The 24,080-nt window shown below is 35.6% G+C and overlaps 3 protein-coding genes and 1 long non-coding RNA gene across 4 annotated transcripts; 3 read left to right on the top strand and 1 right to left on the bottom strand.

The window, feature by feature from the left end:
* The first annotated feature begins 1,396 nt into the window (after positions 1–1,396).
* LOC133853931 (uncharacterized) lies at positions 1,397–2,269 on the top strand. The gene is made up of 2 exons (XM_062289953.1): positions 1,397–1,649; positions 1,800–2,269. Exons 1-2 carry the CDS (start codon positions 1,397–1,399, stop codon positions 2,267–2,269), a joined length of 723 nt encoding a protein of 240 aa, XP_062145937.1.
* Positions 2,270–3,568: 1,299 nt separating this feature from the next.
* On the top strand, positions 3,569–7,300 carry LOC133853733 (uncharacterized). The gene is made up of 3 exons (XR_009896727.1): positions 3,569–3,913; positions 5,983–6,054; positions 6,990–7,300. It is a non-coding gene; the product is annotated as an uncharacterized LOC133853733 (long non-coding RNA).
* A 2,618-nt stretch (positions 7,301–9,918) lies between these two features.
* LOC133854918 (receptor-like protein 56) lies at positions 9,919–17,463 on the top strand. Its single transcript, XM_062291192.1, has 2 exons — positions 9,919–10,316; positions 15,443–17,463. The coding sequence occupies exons 1-2, from the start codon at positions 9,968–9,970 to the stop codon at positions 17,461–17,463; spliced, it is 2,370 nt and encodes a 789-aa protein (XP_062147176.1). The 5' UTR covers positions 9,919–9,967.
* On the bottom strand, positions 9,938–21,702 carry LOC133854917 (uncharacterized). Its single transcript, XM_062291191.1, has 5 exons — positions 21,341–21,702; positions 19,943–20,038; positions 19,810–19,858; positions 19,147–19,277; positions 9,938–10,050 (listed from the first exon to the last, which is right to left on the bottom strand). The coding sequence occupies exons 1-4, from the start codon at positions 21,665–21,667 to the stop codon at positions 19,189–19,191; spliced, it is 561 nt and encodes a 186-aa protein (XP_062147175.1). The 5' UTR covers positions 21,668–21,702; the 3' UTR covers positions 9,938–10,050; positions 19,147–19,188.
* Positions 21,703–24,080: the final 2,378 nt, after the last annotated feature.

The following is a 24,080-nucleotide window of genomic DNA, read 5'->3' as shown; positions in this document are numbered from 1 at the left end:
AGCTCGCCTGAGACCTGCCAAAAACTTGCCGGCAGGACTTAATCTCGCCGGAGAACACCACATATCGCCTGGAACATCGCCGGACAACTCAAAAGATGGCGGAAAATATCAAAATACCACAACAGCCGCTAACAACCATGAAAACACCATTAATGGCCAAACGTCGCCGGTGAACACAACAGAACCTCCCGAAATGACGGAGACAACTAGACGCCGTCTCAAACGATCTGAAACTGCCGGAGCAGATGAGAACTTGCCAGTGACACCAACTAAGATCGAAAAAGAGTCAATCTACAAACACCCACCGTGAAAACACGGAAATAATTTTTTTTCTTTTCTTTTCTTTTCTTTTCTCAGGAACAGTAATCTCCCCAAAACCAAAATGCATTTTTTTTTTCTCAGGAACAGTACGAAATCTCCTCATAACAAAATTTCCTCCTCTTTTTTTTTTTTTTTTTTTTTCCTCAGGAACAATAAGAAATCTCCCCATAACGGAATACAATTTTTTTTTTCCCCTGTCAAATACACTACAATATCTATGGGGATGAGATTTGCAAAGCATTGACTATAAGAAAACTAAAATACAAGAAAATGAAAAACAAGAGAAATAAATCACAGGACCATTGGATCGAACATTGGCGTTAGCCTATAGTTCTGATACCATGAAAGAAAACATAAACAAATGAAAAATAAAGATTGCGGAATAATAAAATAGACAAAGGAATTTTACATGGTTCGATCTATGACCTACATCCACAGGATAAAACCCTAAAGCTACATTATGCTCTTATTGCTTGATTGATTTACAATACAAATTATCCCTATTTATAGGGATATAGAGAGAATACAAAATGGTATGTAAAGAAAATACAATCAAATCAGAATTGAATGTATTCAAATCTGATTTGATTATAATCAATTACAATTAATGAGGATTAATTCAAATCCTACAATATATGGAGAGTACCGTAATATACGGTATCGTTATATTCTCTGACATCTATATGGAGAGTACCGTAATATATGGTATCAATATATTCTCTAACAGTTTGAACGAGAACATAGCACAGCTGGAGAAAGATTTGCAAGCCAGAGATCAAACCGAGCAGCAAAAAATTGAAGAAGATCCCCCTCACGATAGCCATGTGAGCGCTAAAAACGAGGGTAGACACGTAGAAGAGAATGTAGAAGATGAAAGCAGTGCCAATGGAGAGGTGGAGCTTGCCAACCTACTAAGAGAAAGCGAAAAAGAGAAGAAAGAGTGGGCCAAAAAATTGATCAAGTTAGAACAGCAGTATGACTACTTGGTGGGCTCCGCACAATCACGGGCTAAAGGGAAAGCATAGTGGCCAATAGCTTGTTCTCAAGTACGACATCTCCATTTACGGACCAAATAATGTCATATCGGCTCCCGGATAAGTTCAAAATGCCTGATATACCGGTTTACACAGGATTGGGGGACCCGATTGAACATTTGACAAGCTTCTGCGCACATATAGTCTTGCATGCCACTCTAGACGAAGTGGCATGTCGAGCCTTTCCTCTCACTTTGGCTGGAGGGGCTTGGGAGTGGTTTAGAGCATTTCCCTCCCGCTTAGTTACGAGTTTTGAAAGTCTAGCCAAGAAGTTTGCACCGCAATTCATGGCAGGTATTGTCCGGAAGAAGCATGCACAACAGCTGATGTCCATTAAGCAAGGCCCCCAAGAATCCTTAAAAAGTTATTTGCTGCGTTTTAATCAAGAAAGATTAGCTACAGAAAGTCAGAGTGAGTAGTTTATTCATTGTGCCATATACCAAGGCATCAGAAAGGATGAGGCTCTCATGGTGGATTTGGCAAAAAGGCCAGCGGAGGGATTGCAGGAGTTTCTAGATGGAGTTGAAGAATTTGTGAATCAGGAGGAGACTCTTCGAGCATTTCGAGGAGCTGAGAAAGCCTCAAGAGGAAGTCCGATGGCAGAGAAGAAGCCAAAGCAGAAGGAAATCAAAGTTGTAAAGGGAGTTATGGAGCGCCGGCAGGTTAAAAGAGTGGAGGATTATAATTGGACGCCAATAAACACTCATATAAAAGAAGTCCTTATGGAGATTAAGGAGGACCCGAATTACAAGGATCCTCTGCCGATTAAGAGAAAACCACTCCCCCAGAACCTTCACAAATATTGCCAATATCATGGCTCGTACGGCCATTGGACCAGCTCTTGTGTAACCCTGAGGGAAATGGTTGAAAGGTATATAGCAGATGGCAAGTTGACTCGTTTCTTGGGGAAGTAGAAAAACTAGGCGGATGGGCCTTCTGGATAGTGCAATAGTGCTTCCCCCACCTAGACATTTAAATATATATTGTTCCGTTCAACTGATATTTGATAATTAAGACCGGAATTGGCCCAGGACTCCTGAGTTCCGACAACGACAAACTCTGATGATTTGAAAATTAGAAACTCAAACTCCGAAAATTGTTTAAGGTTTATATATATATATTAGAAAATGCTACAAATGAGGACGGAAATTGACAAGACGGTTATCAAGATATCAATTTTTTTTTAAAAAAAAATTATTACATTAGCTAGTTACTAAAATAACATGATAAAGTTAATTAATATGTTTGGTTTAAAGTATGGGTGACGATTCATATTTGCGTATTTGGTTCGGGTAGTATCGAAACATAAATATAAGACTATAAAGTCAAAGACTCATCAAATCCCTCAATTTTAACCAATTAATTTCGTTTTGGGTTTGTAGGTCATATTGAGTTTTCAATTTCAAGAATATGATCCTTAGGTTTTGTCTAAGTTTAAAATAGGTCTTTTTATTACTTTAGTGTCAAAGTTAATAGTTTGTCCACACGTCAACACTCCAATGCAATGCCACATCAACAAGTACCAAGTCGTCATTCATATAAAATAATAATAATAAACCCAACAAAAACTAATCGATCTAACCGTGAAACTTGAAAAAACACAAAATCTGATAACTTAAAAGGGCAACTCCTCAATAACATTTTTTTTTTCATAAATGATTTGGCACTTGCCACTTGCCACTTGCCACTTGCTAACATGGTATTGCATTCAAGGGTTAACTTTATACCAAAAGGTTCAAAAATTAATTTCATTGAAGTTTTGGTTATTTGGATTCGTATTTTTTTTTAATAGATATTTTGGATTTGTATTTTGATTTGTTAATTTTGTACCAAAAGATTCAAAAATTATTAATATTTTTAAAAAAAAAATTAAAATTAAAACCGGCTCAAAGTCCCCCAAAAAAAAATTAAAACCGGCTCAAGGTGTAAAGATCAAGAAAATAAATAGGGAGTGTAGCATTTAATAAATTATATTTATTGAATTGATGGGACTAATAATAAATCCTAAGTAGATAAATTTATATGATTGGAATAAAATAGGTTTAAGACAAAGTAATATAACTGGAATAATAAAATGTAATATTCTATTGCCATGTGTTAGCACATGATTTGTTGGAAGAAGATAACATTATCTTCTTTTAGAACCCCACACACACGACACGTGTCTACTTTTCCTTTCTTTTTCCTCTTTCTTTTCCCCTGCTTTCTCTTGGATCCGCACGCCCATCTCTTTTCCTTCTTCTTTCTTCTTTTTCTTTTACCCTTCTTCCTTCTTTGTTCTACCCGAACGCAGAGAGAGAAAGAGATTGAGAGTGAGATCGGGAGAGTTGAGGAGATGGAGCCCGATCCTCCATGGATCGACGCCGGCGATGCGAGTTCCGGCCGATTCTACCGGTGGGTCGACTATGGTGGTGCCTAGGACTCGATTTCCGGCGGAACCCAAGAGCTTGAACCCGCAACCCGCGACCCGAACCCAAGAACCCGTGAGACCCGATCTTTCGGTGGTGTAGTCCGGCGAGTTCTCCGACGAACCAGAGCCGATTTCCGGCCTTGCTTCGGTAAGGTTTCTCTTCCCCTTGTCTTTGATTTTGGTTGAATTTCCATTTGGTTTGTTGTTAACCGAATGGGTTGTTGGTTTGATGTAGTTTGATCCTTGATATTTAGGTTTTGATTTGGGTTGATTTTCAATGGTTAATGTTTAAGATTTTTGGTTGCAAATCCGAATGGGGGTTTATTTGAGATTGTAGGGCTAATTTGGGATTTGATTTTTGTTGTGGCTTTGGTATGGGTTTCCCCTGTTTGGAAATGGATTATGGGTCTTTGGTATTTGATTTAATTCCTCTGTTTTGGAAATTGAATGGTAGAATATATGTATGTGATTTGATGATGTTTCTTAAGGTTTATTGATGGAATTTGGTTGTGAATGGGGGCTGGTTTTGGGATTTCTTGTTGTGACCATGTGTGTTGAAATGGTGAATTTGTGGTGTTGTTTGATCGGCCTAATATGGAGAAAGATTGGAATTCTGTTTTAGGGCTATTTTAATTGATATGATTCTTGAGCTGATTTAGAGTGATTATGATAGTGTGGAATTATTGGATGATGTTAAGTGTTGGGTTTGGTTAATTTATTGTTGTGGCCGTGTTTATGGAGGGTGATTTTAATGGGTGTATTTTGGTGGAATTAGAAATTGGGAGTTGGATTTGTTGGTATATAATTAGATGATTTCGGGTGGTTTTCATGGTGGTTGATGCTTAAAGATAGTTAGATTTGAAGGTTTATTAGAGATAGTTTATGTATGATTATTTGATAATATTTTCTTGAGGTTGTTGATGGAATTTTGGTTGCAAATGAGGGGCTGTTTTGGAATTTATGGCTATGAGCCTTGATCGAGTTGAGGAGTGATTTTGATGGGTGTTTTACTTGGCTATGGCTGGTTGAAACCATGGATTGGGGTTCTTGATGTTATCCAAATTTGTTATATATGGATTAGGTGGCTGATTTAAGAGTTGAGTTGATAAGATATTCATTGTTTTCTATGGAACATTGTTGGATTTTCATAAGGTGAAATCTAGGTCTAATACTTCAGTGATGGAAGTGTGGCAATTTATGTAATAGAATTGTGTTATATTATGTAATAAGATTTTAGTTCCCATGTAGGTTGTCGAGAGTGGATTTTCATTGGAAATTGATGAATAGATATTAGGCTTTAGTGAAAATTGGATTAAGAGGTATATGGAATGTTGAGAGTAAATGGTGGTTTAATGATTATAATTGTTATGATTTTGATAGCTTTTGATGGCTATGCCCAATTGGTTATTGATGAGGATAGTTTACTTTACTTGGTGGTTGCTTGGATAGGTTTTGTTTGTTGAGAGGAACTGAAGAGTGTGAATCTAATGTATTTAGATCCTTTGTGCAAATAGCAAATATGGTCGAGATGGAAAATACGTTGTAATGCTTAATAGAATAAAAAGATAAAGTGAAATATATGAATAGATATCTATAAAAGAAATACAAGAATCAATGAGTAAGTCAAGTAAACATAGATAACAATTTAGACATCGAAATGGATGTAATAAAATTGATATGAGTTTGTGAACTAATAACAAATTGATTCCAAGTAAAATGCTTAGCTTGATAAGCATCCTATACACACATGTGTATATATATGTGTGTATGGACCAAATACACTTAATTTGCTTAAATGGATAAACCAACTATAAGACTTAATTGTTAATAATGATAAGTAGGTAACTAAGTAACTAATCTACCTATTCATGTACACTAAGCATTTTAGTGTATCATTGGATGGGGTTTAAGCATCGTATACATTCATGTATATGTATATATATATATGTAGGTGAGTAACAAGCTATAAAAGCATTAACAATGATAGTGTGACTTAATAATAATAATAATAATAAGTAGTCAAATAAGATAGTAAATGTGTCCTAGAGATGATAAGTGGAATAAAATAAGAACCTAGTCTAAATAATAACCTAATATTAGTTTAGGATCCTTAACTAGACTTCGAAGCGGGTAACGCGACGTGTGAGTACGCGGGTAGTGTAGGTGTTATAAAGGTATGGGATTCAATGGCTAGTCTGACGTCATAATTACTTGCAGGATAGAGTCTGGATTGGAGACTTCAATTGGTTCTCCAATGTAGAGTTCGAGTCATAAGTCCAATGCAGCCAGGTGAGTATTCTACTCATTGAGAAAATATATTTTTATGTATTTTATAGAAATGCAAATGATATATGATTTTCTTACTGAACTAACGATGTGTTAACATGTATGTTTTTGATGTTTTAAGTAGTTTCAATTATGTTGAAATATCAATGATGTTACGAAATGATGCATGAATCAAAGGTTTTGAATTGATTTGAAGTATCTGAAAGTGTGTTGCAGTTGCAATTTAATTATGCAAAGAAGAATGATGAAATTTTATGTTGATTGGTTCATGGTATTTGAAGAAAGCATGATTTGCAAAGAATAGGAATATAGAGTCAGAAAGCATGATTTGCAAAGAGTAGGAGTATAGAGTTTGAATTGTAAAACATAAAGCATGAACACATAATAATGGAAGAGAGCGTGAGGCTCATAATAAAGAAGAAAGCGTGAGGCTCATAATAATGAAGAGAGCGTGAGGCTCATAATAAAGAAGAGAGCGTGAGGCTCATAATAACGAAGAGAGCGTGAGGCTCATAATGAACGAAAAGACTATCATGAGCATGCATAGCATTGTTTAAATTGTGTGATGTTTTCATGATAAGTATATCGTAATTTTGCTAGACGTATTAGTATGCATAAGAGTCTCGATAGAAAAAGAACTTATGTATATTGGTATCGGATGGTTGCATGATTTAAATGTCATTGTTTTCTATAACTAATCTCCTACGAATAATATTAGATGCCTAGTATGTTAAAATGCTTTCTATTTGTCAGTGTATGCTATATCAGCTATGGGGGTTTTCAAAACAGAAGTTTATAAAATTGGTGGCTGTTATAGTGTACGCATGACTAGAAGAGAAAAGTTGGTTCTTTGCGAAAACTCAGTGAATAGTATACCTCTGAGGTCTTAGTGTAATTATTTATGCTAAGGCGGTGGGCTCATAATTCTACCTATACAGATGTGGCAAACCCCCACAACCGTATAGATGATGTTCCTTTGGTTGCAGGTATTCCGGTCGTAGTTGATAGCATTGTAGAAGGGTACTTTGGATGTTATGACTGAAGCACGCCGCAACGGTCGTAATTGGTGGACCACGGGTTGTCCACTTGTTTATAGGTTTGGTTTATGGCTTGTGACATTTGTGTCACTTATTCTTGTAAAGCCATTTATGTTATGTATTTATATCGAGGAAAGACTTAACAGATAGATTTAATATGGCTCTTTGTTTATGATTATTTGTAATAGAAGTTTATGTTAAGATTTTCGCTATTTAGGTTTATGTTTTCCGCTGCATAGATGAATAGATGTTATACTCTGATGTACTAGGTTCATATTATGGAGAATGTACCATATGTTGGCTTTGCGACATATCGTCGTGCCACTATGATGATCCGTTTATATTTTAAGAGATTAATATTTATGCAAATGTTTTGTATATATAAAAAAAAATAAAATAAAAAATAAAAAAGGGTCGTCACACAAGGCCCAAATCAAAAAGCTTTAGCCATACTAATCCTGTTTCATGCTAAGTGTGATGGGCCATAATTATTTCTCTTAGATTCACGGCATAAATCAAGGGAGTCATGAAGAGAGTGTCCCCCCGATCCAAGTCCCGACGACGACCATTGCTTTCAAGTCTTGAAATGATGTGAGGTTTTACGTTAACGTACAGGAAGATGGATAATGGGAATTGAGAGGAAATTTGCGTTCATACACATATACCTCTATACCTTTGATCAAGTTGGAATGAATTTTACTTCTTTTTTTTTTCTCCAATTGATACATATATAAATTTAGAAACAAGTTGCCAATGTATCCAAGAGGGACAAGGTTAAAGGAAGTAATCCAGTCTATAAAAACTTATACGTATCCGTTGAACATGTAAAAATATGTGCTTTTTCTTTTTCTTTTTTCTTTTTTATAGTAATAACCAAGTTGGAATGAATTTTACTTTTTTTTTAAAAAAAAAAAGTGCATTTTATATCATACTAAAAAAGGACACGTCTTTTTTATATTAAATTAAATTGAAAGAATCTTTTCGACCTTAGTTTCAAGAAAATTTGTTTATTTGAAATGAGTAATTCTAGATGTTATATCTATATCTTTTTTGTGTCTCTCTAAAAATAAAATGATTATTAAAATCATCATTAAACTTACGATCGATCAAAATTAAATTTTGATCAAATAATAATTTTAAAAATTAAATCATTTTTAGAATGACAAAAAAAAACCCATAAATATATCATTTGAAATGCTTAAATCCGACCCGTCATGTCCAACCACACGTTTCCTGGAGAGCTGTCTGTATTGGAAATTGCTTGAAAATTAAGGAATAGCTTTAAAAGCACTGCAATTTTCCACACGTTTTCTGAAGAGCAGTCGATCTGTATTGGAAATTGGTTGGAAATTAAGGAATAGCTTTAAATGCAGTGCAATTTTCCACACTCAAATTCAATGCAATACGAATAACTCTAACTAATCTGTGTCAGTTCCTCTCTAATTTGATAACTCAAAAGCGAAGTCTCCGTTTTGAACTACTTTTACGTGCTTCTTGGTTTGGAGTCTTCGGTCATAATTTCAAGTTTTTTTTTTTTAAAAAAAAAAAAAAAAGAAAAAGAAGAAGAAGCAAAAGTAGTTCGTACTTAGTCATTTCCAAGCAATTTTCAATACACAGTAGCTACTCATCATTTATTGATGCCACAATAGTCAAACCGTCATCTTCTCATCTCTGATAAATAACATTAAATGTATTAACTTTAATCATGATGATCACGGGAGTCATAAAAAAGGATTAGGCAACCATACAATTTCAACATGAGCTACTTTCGGACAAATTTTCAAACTAAATTTTGAGGCCTGTCCGCCTCCTTTTGATAAAAAAAAAAAAAAAAAATACTTTTTTTAATTAAAACACCGGTTGAGAGTCGGTAAAACGTCTCCCAACATGTATTTTCCCTAAATTTTTAGTGAGCGTTAGAACTTTTGGCTAAAGCTTTACGTGCTTCTTGGTTTGGGGTCTTGGGTCATAATTTGAAGTTTAAAAAGCAGCTGCAATTTTGAAAAAGAAAGAAAAAGAAAAGGAATCCAAAATAGTTCATACATGTAGTCATTTACTTTTGACTAAATCATTTACGTGCTTCTTGGTTTGGAGTCTTGGGTCATAATTTGAAGTTTAAAAATCAGCTGCAATTTCGAAAAAGATAGAAAAAGAAAAGGAATCCAAAATAGTTCATACATGTAGTCATTTACTTTTGAGTAAATCATTTACGTGCTTCTTGGTTTGGAGTCTTCGATCATAATTTCAAGTTCAAAAAGCAGCTGCAATTTCGAAAAAGAAAGAAAAAGAAAACAAAACAAAAAGTAGTTCATTCATGTAGTCATTTCCAAGCTATTTCCCCCGCCTATATATATATGAACTACTTTTTTTTTATCTTTTTTTTTGGAATTAAGATCCCCTCAAATTCTTTGCCCGAATTTGATAAAATTCGGACAGATAGTTGTGAGTGAGCATTTATGAGACGCACCTGACCAAATAAAAGTTGGACTGCCCAACTGCTTATCCGGTCAGGTGAATCTCATAAATGCTTACTCACAACAACCTGCCCGAATTATATCAAATTCGGGCAAAAAATTTGAGGGGATCCTGATTTTTTTTTTGAGTTATATGAACTACTTTTGACTAAAGCTTTTACGTGCTTCTTGGTTTGGGGTCTTGGGTCATAATTTGAAGTTTGAAAAGCAGCTGCAATTTCCAAAAAGAAAGAAAAAGAAAAGGAAACCGAAAGTTGTTCAAACATGTAGTAATTTCCAAAGCTATTTCCAATACACAGTACAGCTTGATCTCCAGAAAATGCGATCCAAGACTTGCCAACAATATATATATAAAGGCAGTAGCCATTCGTTTCCGTAGTTGCATCAATCAGAATCTGTTGAGAAATGGAGACTTGTTTTGCTAAAAATGTCATTTTTGTTTGGATTGTGGCTATCGCTTTATCCCCTTTGGCATCTGGTGAAGAATGCTGCAAAGAACAGACAAGAGCTCTCTTGGAGATCAAAAACGCCACAAATGCTTCTTCCCTTGCGGGCTGGGACGGAAGGGATTGTTGTGAAGCAAGTGAAATCATCGATTGTAACGGTATTGCTGGAGGAGTTACCATAATATCTTTGAGAGGGGAGTACACTTCATCAAGAAGTACATGGTATCCAAATGTAACCTTGTTCACCTTATTTGATGAACTCGAAGAACTAACACTGTCTAACATGCAAATTGGAGGAGGGCTCCAAGGTACGTGACAACTCTTCCTTTCCTCTTTTTTCTTTTCTAATCCCATAATAATTTGTTCAGCTTCATTTAATTTTATTTGCTCTCTCACCTTCCAACTCAATTAATTTTGGCTAATTCCTGAAATTCTAAATGACTCTCATATATACTATCACAATTCTAATAAGACACCTATAGAGACCATCGACCGATAGGTGTATGGATTGATTTTCAGCATCTTCTAGAAGGTCTCCAAGACGGTTATGATAAGCTGGATTGTATATTCATATTCTGTATTTTCTTTGTTAGAGTGAGCTGTACATTGTAGATTCGTTTTGTTATTCTTCCGATAGCTTTTTATTCCTTTGTAAAGTCTTTATATATGTAAGCACCCAGTGCATGAAATCAATCGAGAATTCTTTTCTCTCCATCTTTTATGCTCTGTTTTTCCTTCTTCTGCAATTTTTGTTATGGTATCAGAGCTCTTCTAAAAGATTTTTCATGTCTTCTTCAAGTTTTACTATTGACAACTCTTCTCCCTATCATCTCCACCATGGAGATAGTCCAGGGACTGTCCTTGTTTCTCAACTTCTTGATGGTGATAATTACCACACATGGAGTCGTTCCATGGTGATGGCCCTTACCGCTAAGAATAAACTTAGTTTTTAAACGGTTCATTGAGTAAGCCATCCGATGAGTCAGGCGCTGAATGTCATGCATGGATTCGTTGTAATACGATGGTTACCTCATGGATTCTAAACTCGGTTTCTAAAGATATTGTTGCCAGTGTTGTCTATATTGATAATGCTGCAGATGTCTGGATCGATCTCAAGGAACGCTTCTCACAGAAGAACGAGCCTAGGATCTACCAAATACAGAAATCCATATCTGCTCTTTCCCAAGATGATCTCTTCGTCAGTGCTTACTTTACTAAGATCAAGGCACTATGGGATGAGCTCAGTAATTATCGTCCTATTCCTTATTGTTCTTGTGGGTCAATGAAAACTATTCATGAGTATTTCCATCACGAATATGTTTTTCAATTTTTAATGGGATTGAATGATACGTTCTCCCATATCCGTGGACAAATTCTGTTAATCGACCCATTACCTCAAATTAATAAGGTTTTTGCCTTAGTGCTTCAAGAAGAACGTCAACGTGAGGCCTCAGCATCTGTTGGATAATTTGCTCATAATTCTGCTGCCATGATGAATAAAACTACTTCTTCACCTCAATCTCGCTCTGGCAAGCCACAAGGTTTGCGCAAAGATAAACCAACTTGCAGCCATTGTGGAATCATTGGGCACACGATGGAAAAGTGTTATCGCCTACACGGTTACCCGCCAGGCTTTAAGTTCACCCGAAACAAAGGTGGCTCTCATTCGGCCAACAATGTTCAGGACCCAGACCACCAGCCGGTTCCTCATCTCTCCATCACACAGGAACAATGCCAGCAGCTGCTAGCTCTCATCAAACCCGCTTCCTCTGATCCTTCACCTGCTGTCCATCAAGTAGGTAGTTCCTCTCACCAGGATCACCTTTTCTCAAAGGTGACAGGTAAATTTCTTTCCTCTGCATTGAATAAAAGACATTTTGTTTTCTATTCATCTTCAACTTTCACTGTTGCATCAAAATATCATCGTAAACAGCCTTGGATCATCGATACAGGTGCCACTGACCATATGGTCAGTTCCATCCACCATTTCACGACTATCACTGCAGTTATATCTTCACACGTCAAATTACCTAATGGCCAATTTGCTTTGGTCACGCATATTGGCACCGTTAAATTTTCAGATTCCTTGATTTTAACTGACGTCCTTTGTGTCCCTTCTTTCTCTTTCAATCTTATCTCTGCCAGTAAACTTATCAAATCCACTCTTTGTTGTCTTATATTTATTCATAAATTTTGTTTTGTGCAAAATTTGACCAGCTGGGAGACAATTGAAGTGGGTGAAGAGAAGGATGGTTTGTTTTACTTGGTGCGATCAAAATCTGTTCCTCTTGTTTCTTCTGTTGTTTCAATAAAAAAATGTATCGAATGATATTTGGCACTATCGCTTAGGTCATTTATCATCTTCTAGGCTTAGTTTATTACATAATTCTTTTCCGGGCATTTCTACTATTAATTCCAAAAATGTTTGCACCATATGTCCACTTGCTAAACAAAAAAGACTTCCATTTCCTATTAGCAATTCCATCACTAAATCACCTTTTGAACTGGTTCATTGCGATATATGGGGTCCTTTCTCGGTTACATCAACAAATGGTTCTCATTATTTTTTAACTGTGGTTGATGATCATAGTAGATTTACTTGGGTGTTTCTGATGATGCATAAATCTCAAACTCGTTGTCTTTTCCAATCTTTTGTTAATCTCGTTGAAACTCAGTTTCCTTATAAAATTCAAAGCTTACGTACAGATAATGGCCCCGAATTTCTTATGTTTGAATTTTTTGCTTCCAAAGGCATTTTACATCAGTATAATTGTGTTGAGTCACGACAACAGAACGTCGTGGTTGAGCGTAAACACCAACACTTACTCAATGTAGCTCGTTCCTTATGATTTCAAGCACATCTTCCTTTATTTTTTTGGGGAGAGTGCATTCTTACTGCTGCACACATAATCAATAGGATCCCCACACCATCCCTTTCCAACAAATCACCATTCGAGATTCTATATCAAAAACCTCCTACATATTCTCATTTACGAGTCTTCGACAGTTTATGTTATGCCTCAACATTAACTCGCTCTCGATCTAAATTCAATTCCCGCGCTAAACCATGCTTATTCTTAGGCTATCCATCTGGTGTTAAAGGATACACTTTATTTGATCTTCACACCAAATCTATTTTTATTTCTCGAGATGTTACTTTTCATGAATCTATCTTCCCTTATGCTTCCCATCTTTTACATCCAACTTTCGAACCTCAATTTTATCATCAAGCTGTTAAACATCCTTATTGGAGAGCAGCTATGCAAGCTGAAATTGCTGCCCTTGAGGAGAATCATACTTGGATTCTTGTTGACTTACCTCCCAACAAGAAACCAATCGGCTGTAAATGGGTCTACAAAGTCAAGTACAAGTCTAATGGCCAAATTTAAAGATATAAGGCCCGGTTAGTTGCAAAAGGGTACACTCAGTGTGAAGGTCTTGATTATCACGAGACGTTTTCTCCCGTGGCTAAGCTTACCACTGTCCGTTTACTATTTGCCCTTGCTGCTGCCAATCATTGGTGTTTGCATCAACTCGACGTCAACAACGCCTTTTTACATGGTACCTTAGATGAAGAGGTCTACATGCAACTTCCACCCGGTTTTGCTGCCAAGGGGGAGTCCAAGGTTTGCAGGCTTACCAAGTCCTTATACGGTTTAAAACAGGCCTCTCGGCAATGGTTCTCTCGGTTCTCCACGACACTAATTCATCATGGTTTTGTACAATCCAAAGCTGATTACTCCCTGTTTACCCGTTTACAAGGCACTTCTTTTATTGCCTTACTGGTTTATGTTGACGATATCCTCATTGCCAGTAATGATACTGCAGCTGTTACTCTTCTTACTGAGTTCCTTAATTCACAATTTCGCCTTAAAGACTTGGGACCAGTCAAGTTCTTCTTAGGCTTAGAGATTGCTCGAAATTCCTCTGGCATTTCTGTTTGCCAGCGTAAGTATGCACTCGACATTCTTCAGGACAGTGGGCTCCTTGCAGCAAAACCTTTTGCCTTTCCCATGGAAGCCAACTTAAAACTCTCCAAGGACAATGGGACTCTTCTTCCTGATCCTTCTCAGTACAGAAGATTAATTTGTCACTTAATCTATTTGACCATCACACGTCCTGACATTGCCTATCTCGTTCAAGTTCTCAGTCAATACATGGCCAGTCCTCGCCAACCACATCTGGATGCTGCTCTCCGGATTCTCTGATACCTCAAGCACGCTCTAGGTCAAGGTCTTCTGTATCCATCTCATTCTGATTTTAAACTTGAAGCCTTTTGTGATAGTGATTGGGCAGGGTGTTTTGATACTCGCCGCTCCACCACCGGTTTTTGTGTTTTTCTTGGCGCTTCTCTCATTTCTTGGAAATCAAAGAAACAACATACTGTTTCTTGCTCATCTGCTGAAGTCGAGTATCGCTCCATGGCTTCTTGTTCATGTGAACTTACTTGGCTAATTGCTTTGCTTCGGGATTTTACCATTCTTCATCCACAGCCTGCTCTACTCTTTTGTGATAGCAAAGCTGCTCTCCACATTGCCGCAAATCCAGTTTTTCACGAACGCACTAAACACATCGACATCGATTGTCTCATCGTTCGTGATAAAATCCAGCAAGGTCTACTGCGCACCATGCATGTTACCTCTCAGCATCAAGTTGCTGACATTTTTACCAAACCCTTTGCCAGGATTGCTTTTGAGTTTCTAAAGTCCAAGATGAATCTATTTAATTTATACCTTCCTCTTGAGGGGGAGTATCACAATTCTAATAAGACACCTATAGAGACCATCAACCGATAGGTGTATGAATTGATTTTCAGCATCTTCTAGAAGGTCTCCAAGACGGTTATGATGAGCTGGATTGTATATTCATATTCTGTATTTTCTTTGTTAGAGTGAGTTGTACATTGTAGATTCGTTTTGTTATTCTTCCGTTAGCTTTTTATTCCTTTGTAAAGTCTTTATATACTGTAAGCACCCAGTGCATGAAATCAATCGAGAATTCTTTTCTCTCCATCTTTTATGCTCTGTTTTTCCTTCTTCTGCAATTCTTGTTATATACCTTGAGATCTTGCAGAGAATCCTACCTTAAGAGTTCACATAATACATACACTGGATTATTATTTTCTGACCTCAATATTCCATCTCATTAAATACACAAGTTCACATAATTCTCAAATTCGACTGCATCCCATAAAATCTCATTAACCTATAAAGCAAGATGTAACAACAAGTGCGAAAATTAGATTGTTCATTATTTTGGTGCTGCTGTGTTTGCTTTTTTTCAAACCAATTTGACTAACATTTTCTTTGGAAGAAGTATTTACTCCCTAGTCGCAGCTACCATTTTTATTTCTATTTTAATTCTATGCCTTCTAAGCATATATATATATTACTACTTTGGAACTCATTTTTCACACTCGATCACTTTGATGCAGCTTTTTGCGAACTGAAGCGATTAAATCATCTATCTTATTTGGATCTTCAGAATAATAGATTGGAAGGCGTTATTCCCTCTTGTCTTGGGATGATTGGAAATCTTCAAAATCTTATTCTATCAAATAATCGTCTTTATGGTAATCTACCTCCATCAATATTCTCCAAACAAAGCAAGATTCAGATGTTTGATGTTTCGGCCAATCAATTAGATGGGGTTTTATCATTTTCTACTTTCGCCAATGCTTCAAGTCTCCAATACCTTAATCTTTCGAGTAATCGCTTTCATGGTAATCTACCTCCATCAATATTCTCCAAACAAAGCAAGATTAAGTTTTTTGAGGTTTCTGCCAATCAATTAGATGGGGTTTTATCATTTTCTACTTTTGCCAATGCTTCAAGTCTCGTGTACCTTGATCTTTCAAGCAACTACAATTTGGAAATTGAAACCGAATCTCCCTCATGGGTTCCAACCTTTCAGCTAAGTTTTCTAAACTTGGCAAATTGCAGCCTTAACAAGAAGAATGGTCACGTTATCCCAAGCTTCATCACCACCCAAGTTTCATTGTATTGGCTAGACTTGTCTCACAACTTAATAGAGGGAAGCATACCTTGTGAGTTGCTATTGAACTCGAGTATCAGAGTTTTATCCTTGGGAAGTAACAAAATTGATGGTTCTCTTTTTCTTGGTTGCTTTGCTAATCAAACTTCATCACTTAGATCCTTCGACATATCAGATAATCAGGTCAAAGGTCCTCTTCCTGAAAATATTGGACATCTTCTTCCAGGCTTATCCAATGTTGACATGTCCTCAAATGCATTAGAGGGCATCATTCCTTGGTCTTTTGGTAATCTGGCTTTTGTAATATTAGACCTTTCTAATAACATGCTCTCAGGGACATTACCGCAAAATTTGACTAGAGATGGCACCCCACTGGTATATTTAAATCTATCAAACAATAAATTGAAAGGAGAAATGCTCCCAAGGGACTCCAACATGACAAGTTTGGAGAGCTTACAACTCAGCGGCAATCAATTTGAAGGAATGATCTCACCCGCAATATCAAACAGTCCCTCTCTGGTAATCCTAGATATTCAAAACAATAACTTGTCTGGTAATATTCCAAAGTGGTTGTATGATCATCCTTCCTTGGTGGCAATTCTTTTAAGTGGAAATCACTTTGAAGGTCACCTACTCCGAAGAATGTGTCAAATGAAAAGTTTGAAAGTTTTTGATATATCTGATAATCATATTTCAGGAGGTATTCCCTCCTGCCTTGATAACATTACATTATGGAAGAAGAGTTCTCCAAGCTCTAACTATTTCATAGAAAATAAGGGACAGTATTACCCGGAACTTCCAATTGGAATAGAATTAAAATCAGAAATTGTAACGTCCTTGCAAATAAAGCATGAGGAATATACTTTCAAAGGTATCCCGCTCTCGTTGATGACTTTAATTGACTTGTCATCTAACAAATTGACAGGGAGCATTCCTTTTGAAATGGGAGAATTGTCACAGCTTCGATCCTTGAACTTGTCAAATAATTTTCTAACTGGCCCCATTCCAAATTCTTTTAAGAACTTGAAAAATGTGGAGAGCTTTGATCTATCCCACAACAAGCTGAGTGGGGGAATCCCTTATGAATTTGTTGGAATGACTTCTCTATCAGTATTTAGTGTTGCCTATAACAATCTTTCTGGAAGAGTTCCATTTGAGCAGCAGTTCTCAACTTTCGAGTCGCAGTGCTATGATGGAAATCTGGATCTCTGTGGAGACCCTTTGCCGAGAAACTGCTCACCTACAAACCAACTTGAACCTGGACATGAGGATGAAAAGGAAGAGACTAGAATAATCGATAGCCCTTTATTCTTCTATGGATTTGTTGCTGTATCTTATGCACTCGGATTTTGGGTTTTCTTTGGGATCCTAATCATTAAAAAGAATTGGAGGCATATCTATTTTAGAGCTGTTGACAAAATTATTGACTCATGTTTTGAAATGCTCTCCAAGTATCATTGATTCAGAACTATATATATATGTACTTCAATGTAATGCTTATCTTCAATAAAGATGTTGTATTGCAAAGTGCTTCTAGCTAAAAGGAATATGTTAGAGCATTCTAGAATTTAAATAGGAGTAGTGGGTATATCTGTTAGGAGTTAGTGGGTAGACATGGGCTAAAGGCTATGGTCGTGAGCCATGTGTATCATGAAGTAGTGGATCAGTTATCACATAGTAGTGGGTCAGTACTTAGAGCACTCTCAATAGCTTATATATTTTTCAATGTAGAATAACTAATCAAAATCTATTTTATCTAGTTTAGCTAATGAGTTTTAAAATGCACTATACATCCGATTATCTATTATTAACTCTATATTATTTTTTTATTATTTTTCTTAATTTTTTTCATTATAGTATTTTTTTTCCATGTGGGTCCCGCTTGATAACTCCATTACTTTACACAATTTTCCTTAGATCTCCACTATAAAGGAAGAAGAAAAAAAAAAAAAAAAAAAAAAAAAAGAACATGGAGTGGTGGAGGGAAAAAGGAAAAAAAAAAAACAAAACTAAAAAGGTGGAGATAAATAATAAAAAAAATAATAGATAAGTGAATAGTATAACTCTACTTGTAGAGTTACACTATTTATGGAATTAAGAAAAATCTATTATAGAGTTGTAATACATAAGCCGATGGAGTCTCTTGTTAGCACTTTTGTTATCTATTCTAGCTTAAAGTTGCAAATAGATAATCCATTGGGAGTGCTCTTATCAGTGTTTTATTATTGAGTCAGTAGCCAAGTTATGAGCTACCAGGTCATATGTATTTAAGCTTTACAGTTCCTTTGAATTAAATATTCAGAATATTATCTTGAATATTTCATCTCCTTACCGTGTGATAAAGTGAGTGGAGGCCAGGGATTGACTCTTTTATAGCACTCTCAATGGCTTATATATATCTTAATCTAAAATAACTAACCAAAATTCACTTTATCTAGTTTAGCTAATGGGTTTTAAAAGGCATCATACATCCAATTATCTATTCTTAACTTTATATTCTTTCTTTATTCTTTTTATTACTTTTTTCATTATTGTATTTTTTGTCCCTTTTTCTTTTAAATAGTCATATTTAGTCATATTTGTCAATGGTCGTTTTGTTAAAACGGTCATTTCTCTAATGCGAATTTTTTACGGTCATTTTCACAAATTTTCTAATAGTCATTTTTTAATAGTCTTTTTGTTAAATCTGTCATTCTTCTAACGCAATAATTTTTAAACAATCATACCAATTTAAAGAAAAAGATTATCCTTTTATTATTACTAGCGATTAAACAAATGAACAATCTTAAAGCAACTTGGAATATTCTCACTTGTGCAAGTAAAATATCACAACTAATTGAGATATTTATGGGATCTCATTGGCAAAATTTGACAGTATGCTTCATGTAGAACGTGGAGAGAAAGAAAAAAAAAAATTAAGTAAAATCTATTCTAGAGTTTGAATAGATAAGCCAATGGAGTCTCTTTTTAGCACTTTGGTTATCTATTCTAGCCTAAAAGTGGAAATACATAAGCCATTCGGAGTGCTCTTAAGTGTCAAAATCTATCTTTATTTTCCAGTTATTTTACCGTTATTTACCTTAGAATTCTAAGGTTCATAACAAAGACACCAATAATGAAAGACATCAAGCATCAAAAACTCACCTAAAAACTTCAGTTACTGAGGGGGGCATGGACAAGTGATGGCTAAGTTGATGGAATCCCAAATCGGCTTCGGAGAACATCAATTGCTTTCTCACAGGATTGTGAAAGCTCAGTGATGGATGTTTTGCACGCTGAAAAATTTGAACGAAAACAAAAGATTTATCGGAAGGAATGAGATGGTTGTTTATAAACTGCTGAAACAGAATCAACCGGTGCCTCCTTAATTTGACTATTTACATATCATCATGCTTCATCTATTTATCACTTCAACATACAAAATTCGATATTAGATCATTTTGACAGTAATGCTGTTTCAGTAGGAATCGTCTCATTACTATCAGTGTGAATTTGAAGATATCGATCAATAAGTACATGGTAATGCAACAGGATCATGAAACCCATTCAGATTTTGTCATGCATGAGTACATGCCCTTGTGCAAATGTCCGCACCCTCATAATAGGGGTACCATAGATCCAATCTCCAGATATGGGATAAACTAATCATAAATAAGATGTAATCAGGGCATAAACTATTTTGCAATTTCTCTGTTTCTATTGTTTTGTTAGTTGATATGACAATGCAGCAAAATAATCAGGTTTGGTTATCTTATCAAGGTCACATTCCCTATAAATCGTCATGTAAGCAAAGACATTGTAACATACCACGAGATGCGCTGCCCTGTGCATCTGCAATGAACTCTCCATATGAAGCCTGAAAAAGAATCATCCGGACTACTTTGAGAAATTACTAAAAGACATCAGAAAAACTCGGCAGTGTTTGTCACCGAGGAAACACCTTCATTGCTTCCCGACTTTCACTGATCCTTTCTGACATCTTCTTGTATTCCTTCTCTGATTCATCCATCAATCGTTGGCATGATTGAGTCTGAATCTAGGGAATTAGAAAATGAAAAACAGAGCCAATAATTAGCTGAGAAAACCCAGAAGTTGGTCAACAACCATGTGAAGGATTCTGGCATTTGTTTCTCCTGGTCTGGTCAACCAGGCTGCACTTAAAAAAAAAATTACAGATATCGAAAGTAACCTAGGGGTCTAATTCAGCCATAAAGAATGAAGAGCATCATGCATTCTTCACAATCACAACCAAAGAAAAGTGAAAGGTTTGGGCCCTCGAAGGAAGATAGATCTAGTCTTTTTACAGACATTTTGAGTTGGACCTTTGAATAGACTTTTTCACATGCAAGTGAAACTTGTGGAAGCTTGAAATGGTAAAAGCATAAGATCACATTGGAAAATCCAAAGTTCAAGAATTCAAGCTTAGTTCAATCATAATTACACTTGAAATATAACGACCACAACTATGAGACAAAATACGCATTAATTAAGATAAAAGATGTAAATTGGACATAATTAAATCATATGATTTGGAAAGTCCAATGCATGGTACAAATTGTACACTAAAAATAGATTTTGTGTTGAGTTTGATAAAGCACAAGATCCTTTGTTTTTACATCAATCAACATGCTTTTGATCAAATGTATCTTTGAGCAATTGGTTAACCACAATTCAACTATTTCAATCCAGATGCAAATCCAGTGGTTGCACGGTGACGGATTAACAAATAAAATTTTAATATAGAAATCATGAAAATAATTGATAAAAAAAATAGTGAAAATTATTAAGCAAGTTTTATTGATTAGATCTAGAACTTGCGATTGAACTACATTTTGCATTGTCTTGTTGAAAATATGTTTTCCGATTAATGGAATATTAGCCACTTTAACACAGCAAAACGATTTCATTAAGTGACGCGTGGAACTCAAAGAAATTAGAAGGTTAATTAACATAGCCTATTGACAAAATCTAAAATGGAGTTTCGGGAAACAAAGCCAAATCTACGATATTATTTTGGAGGAGTTAGCAATGATCGATAAAAACTAAATGAATGCTGTAAAATCAGAACATCAAATTTCTAAATATCATTCTTAGATATATCGCTTTTTACACTGATCCGTTTGGCAGCTCAGAAAATGAAAGAAATGTGGAGAAAAAAAATTTAGATCTCAAAAAAATCTTTGACATTGGGCGCTCAAGAGCACCGCTCAACAGAGAAATTTATAATAATTTCCTGTTTTCTTGGACTATTTTCTCAGCAACCAAACGAGTCGCACTCAACAAAACTCAAATTGCCAATAAACGCAAACGCAATCTTTGTCTAGAGAGAGAGAGAGACCTTGAAGCGCTTGTGGAGGCGAGACTGGGAAGAGTCGAGCTCCTTAAGGATCTCGGAGTGAGAGCGATCGATGTGACGCTTGAGATCGTCGAGGTGTGAAGAGGCGAGGTCCTTAAGATCGGAGACGCTGCTTAGGGAGTTGAGAGCAGTAGGCAGCGACTTGTCCTTCTTGAACTTCGATGCAGAGAGCGTGTTCTTGCTGCTGATGAAAATACTAGATTTCGGAGACTCGTTTGTACGAGAAGGAGGAGGAGGAGAAGCTGCCTTTGGCAATGGCATTTCCAGAAGCTCCGCTACTGAGGACCTGTGATTCCCTTTCTTCTTCATCTCTCTCAATGCGCTCAAAATTTCTGGAGCAGAGTACGGATTTTGGAATTGTGAGGAGGGAGGGGCCAATTTTGTGGTCTGGATATTTATGGTGGCGGGTATTCTTCGTTTCAAATTTTGGAAATGTCTCGTTATTTTTCTTTCTACCTCTGAAATTTTATCGCTTTCACTTACTCTTATCATAATTACTGGTGTGTCATAGGGACATATATGAAATTTCTTACATCGTAATCACAAGTAAAATATGTAGGTAACTCATGGCATATAAAATTTGCAATATAATGTATCTAACTTTAAAAAATTTGCAATATGACCGATTCGTTAGGATTTTATGTTAAATCTTAATATAAGACGTCAAAATACCCAAAATATTCATGTTTTAACTTTTTTTGTAAAAGAAAAAAAAATTGCTGTCGAGCTAACTGGGTTTCATGTTTTTTTTTTTTTTTTTGGTAATTTTTAATTATTTAAAAATTAAATAATTTTTTAAATATAGGAGTATAAGAGATATTGCATTTATATTCGATCTATTTTAATCGCGAACCCTAACGAGAGGGTGATGTTGTAAACTTTTTAAAATTTGAAAAGCTTTTAAACTTTTCATCATCCAAGGACCAAAACCATCGACTTCCATCTAGCAACACTCTGAATTATGTGTTAATTGTTAAAGATAATATGTTGATAGTCCCGCATTGCTAAGATAGAAGGTTTATTCTCATTCTCCTCTCTATAAATAAGAGAGCACTCTTTGTATTCAATTATTCAATAAAAGCAATATGTAGCCTATAAGGCTTTCGTGTGTGGATGTAGGCATACTGCCGAACCACCTTAAGTATGTGTCTTTTATTATTTTCGCAAGTCTCTATTTTTTATTATTCCGCTTTATTTTATTTTAGCTTTATGTTTTCTTTCATTAATAATCTTTTTGGACTATGAATTTTTTTTTTAAAAAAAAAAATTCATTACTAGAGGATCAAAAGTTTGAGACCTGGCTTCTTTATAGCCCCAAAATTAAGGATGTTTTCGTAAATACACAAGAAAAAAATGAAAGTTTAGGCGAGTTAAATGAAGTTTCTCATTTTTCTTTTCTCCTCGAGCGTTTTGTTTATCGGACATAAATTTCACTACATACGTATAAATATTCACATAATCCTTATAATTCTTACAGAATTACTATTGTATTATTATTAGGTCTCAAACTCACTCTTTCACCTATACGGATGTGGCAAACCCCCACAACCGTATATATGATGTTTTTCTGGCTGCAGGTACTCCGCTCGTAGTATTGGTGTTATGGATGTGCACGTGGGATATTATGACCGATGTTCGCCACGACGGTCGTAATTGCAGGACCATGGGCGTCCTCTATTTTATAAGTTTTGTTGATGGCTTGTGATGCCGTGTCACTTGTTATTGTATAAAGCCATTTCAGTTATGTATTTATATTGAGAAAAGACTTAAATATATAGATGTTAAATGGCTCTTGTTGTTATTAATTTATAATAGATGTTTAAGTTGTGATTTCCACTATTAGGTTTATGTTTTCCGCTGCATAGCAGTTAGATGTTGAACTTTGATTTACAAGGTACATATTATGGGATATGTACCATATGTTGGCATTGCGACACATCATCGTGCCACCGTGAGGATCCATTTGCATTTTAAGAGATTAATGTTTATGAAATGTTTTGTATAAAAAAAAAAAAAAAGGATCGTCACAGTAAGTTTTAATCATAAAGCAATGATAATCAAATGATGTAGATAGTTTTCAAGTCACAAGCATGCAGACTAAGTCCCACTTCATTTTGATGTGTCAATGTTAGCTGGCTGAATCTAAAAGCATCAAAATGAACGTTTTCAATCTACTTTAACTTTGCATGTGTATCCACTTTTGGCAAGGATCAAAGATGCATGAGGATTTCCCTTGCTCTCTGTTCATAGCTTCTTGTTTTTAATAGCTAGGTTGAGTAGCTACCGGCCAAAAAATGCACTAAACTACAGTTCATATGTAAGCAATTCTGCATAGTTAGCATGTTATTCTTTTTTTTCTTTAGGCCACAACTTAGCAAGTTGTTCAAGCTTTAAACTCATAACCTTTTACAAAGTAAAAGCTGGCCTCTGGTGAGGTGCCTTTGGTAAGAGAGACAAAAAATAAAAATAAAAAATGTTTAGTAAGAGTAAACTCATAAAATAGTAAGTACTCATATTAGACTTGTACATGCAGAAAGATTTCCTCACAAAAATATCAGAAGGGCAGATTAATTAAGAAGCTTTTAAACGGGAGAGAGTTTAATTACCTTGAGAAGAGCATCTTGGATAATGGCCGGCACAGGCATTTCAAGCAAAACATTCTCATTGATTGATTTGGCAACCTTGAACACTTGATGTACCACTCTTTCTTGATGAAGCAATT

Source organism: Alnus glutinosa, chromosome 13 (genome assembly GCF_958979055.1).
Source record: "Alnus glutinosa chromosome 13, dhAlnGlut1.1, whole genome shotgun sequence".
NCBI lineage: Eukaryota > Viridiplantae > Streptophyta > Magnoliopsida > Fagales > Betulaceae > Alnus > Alnus glutinosa.
Note: the sequence above shows the minus strand (reverse complement) of the source record. Positions and strands in the feature narration are given on the sequence as shown.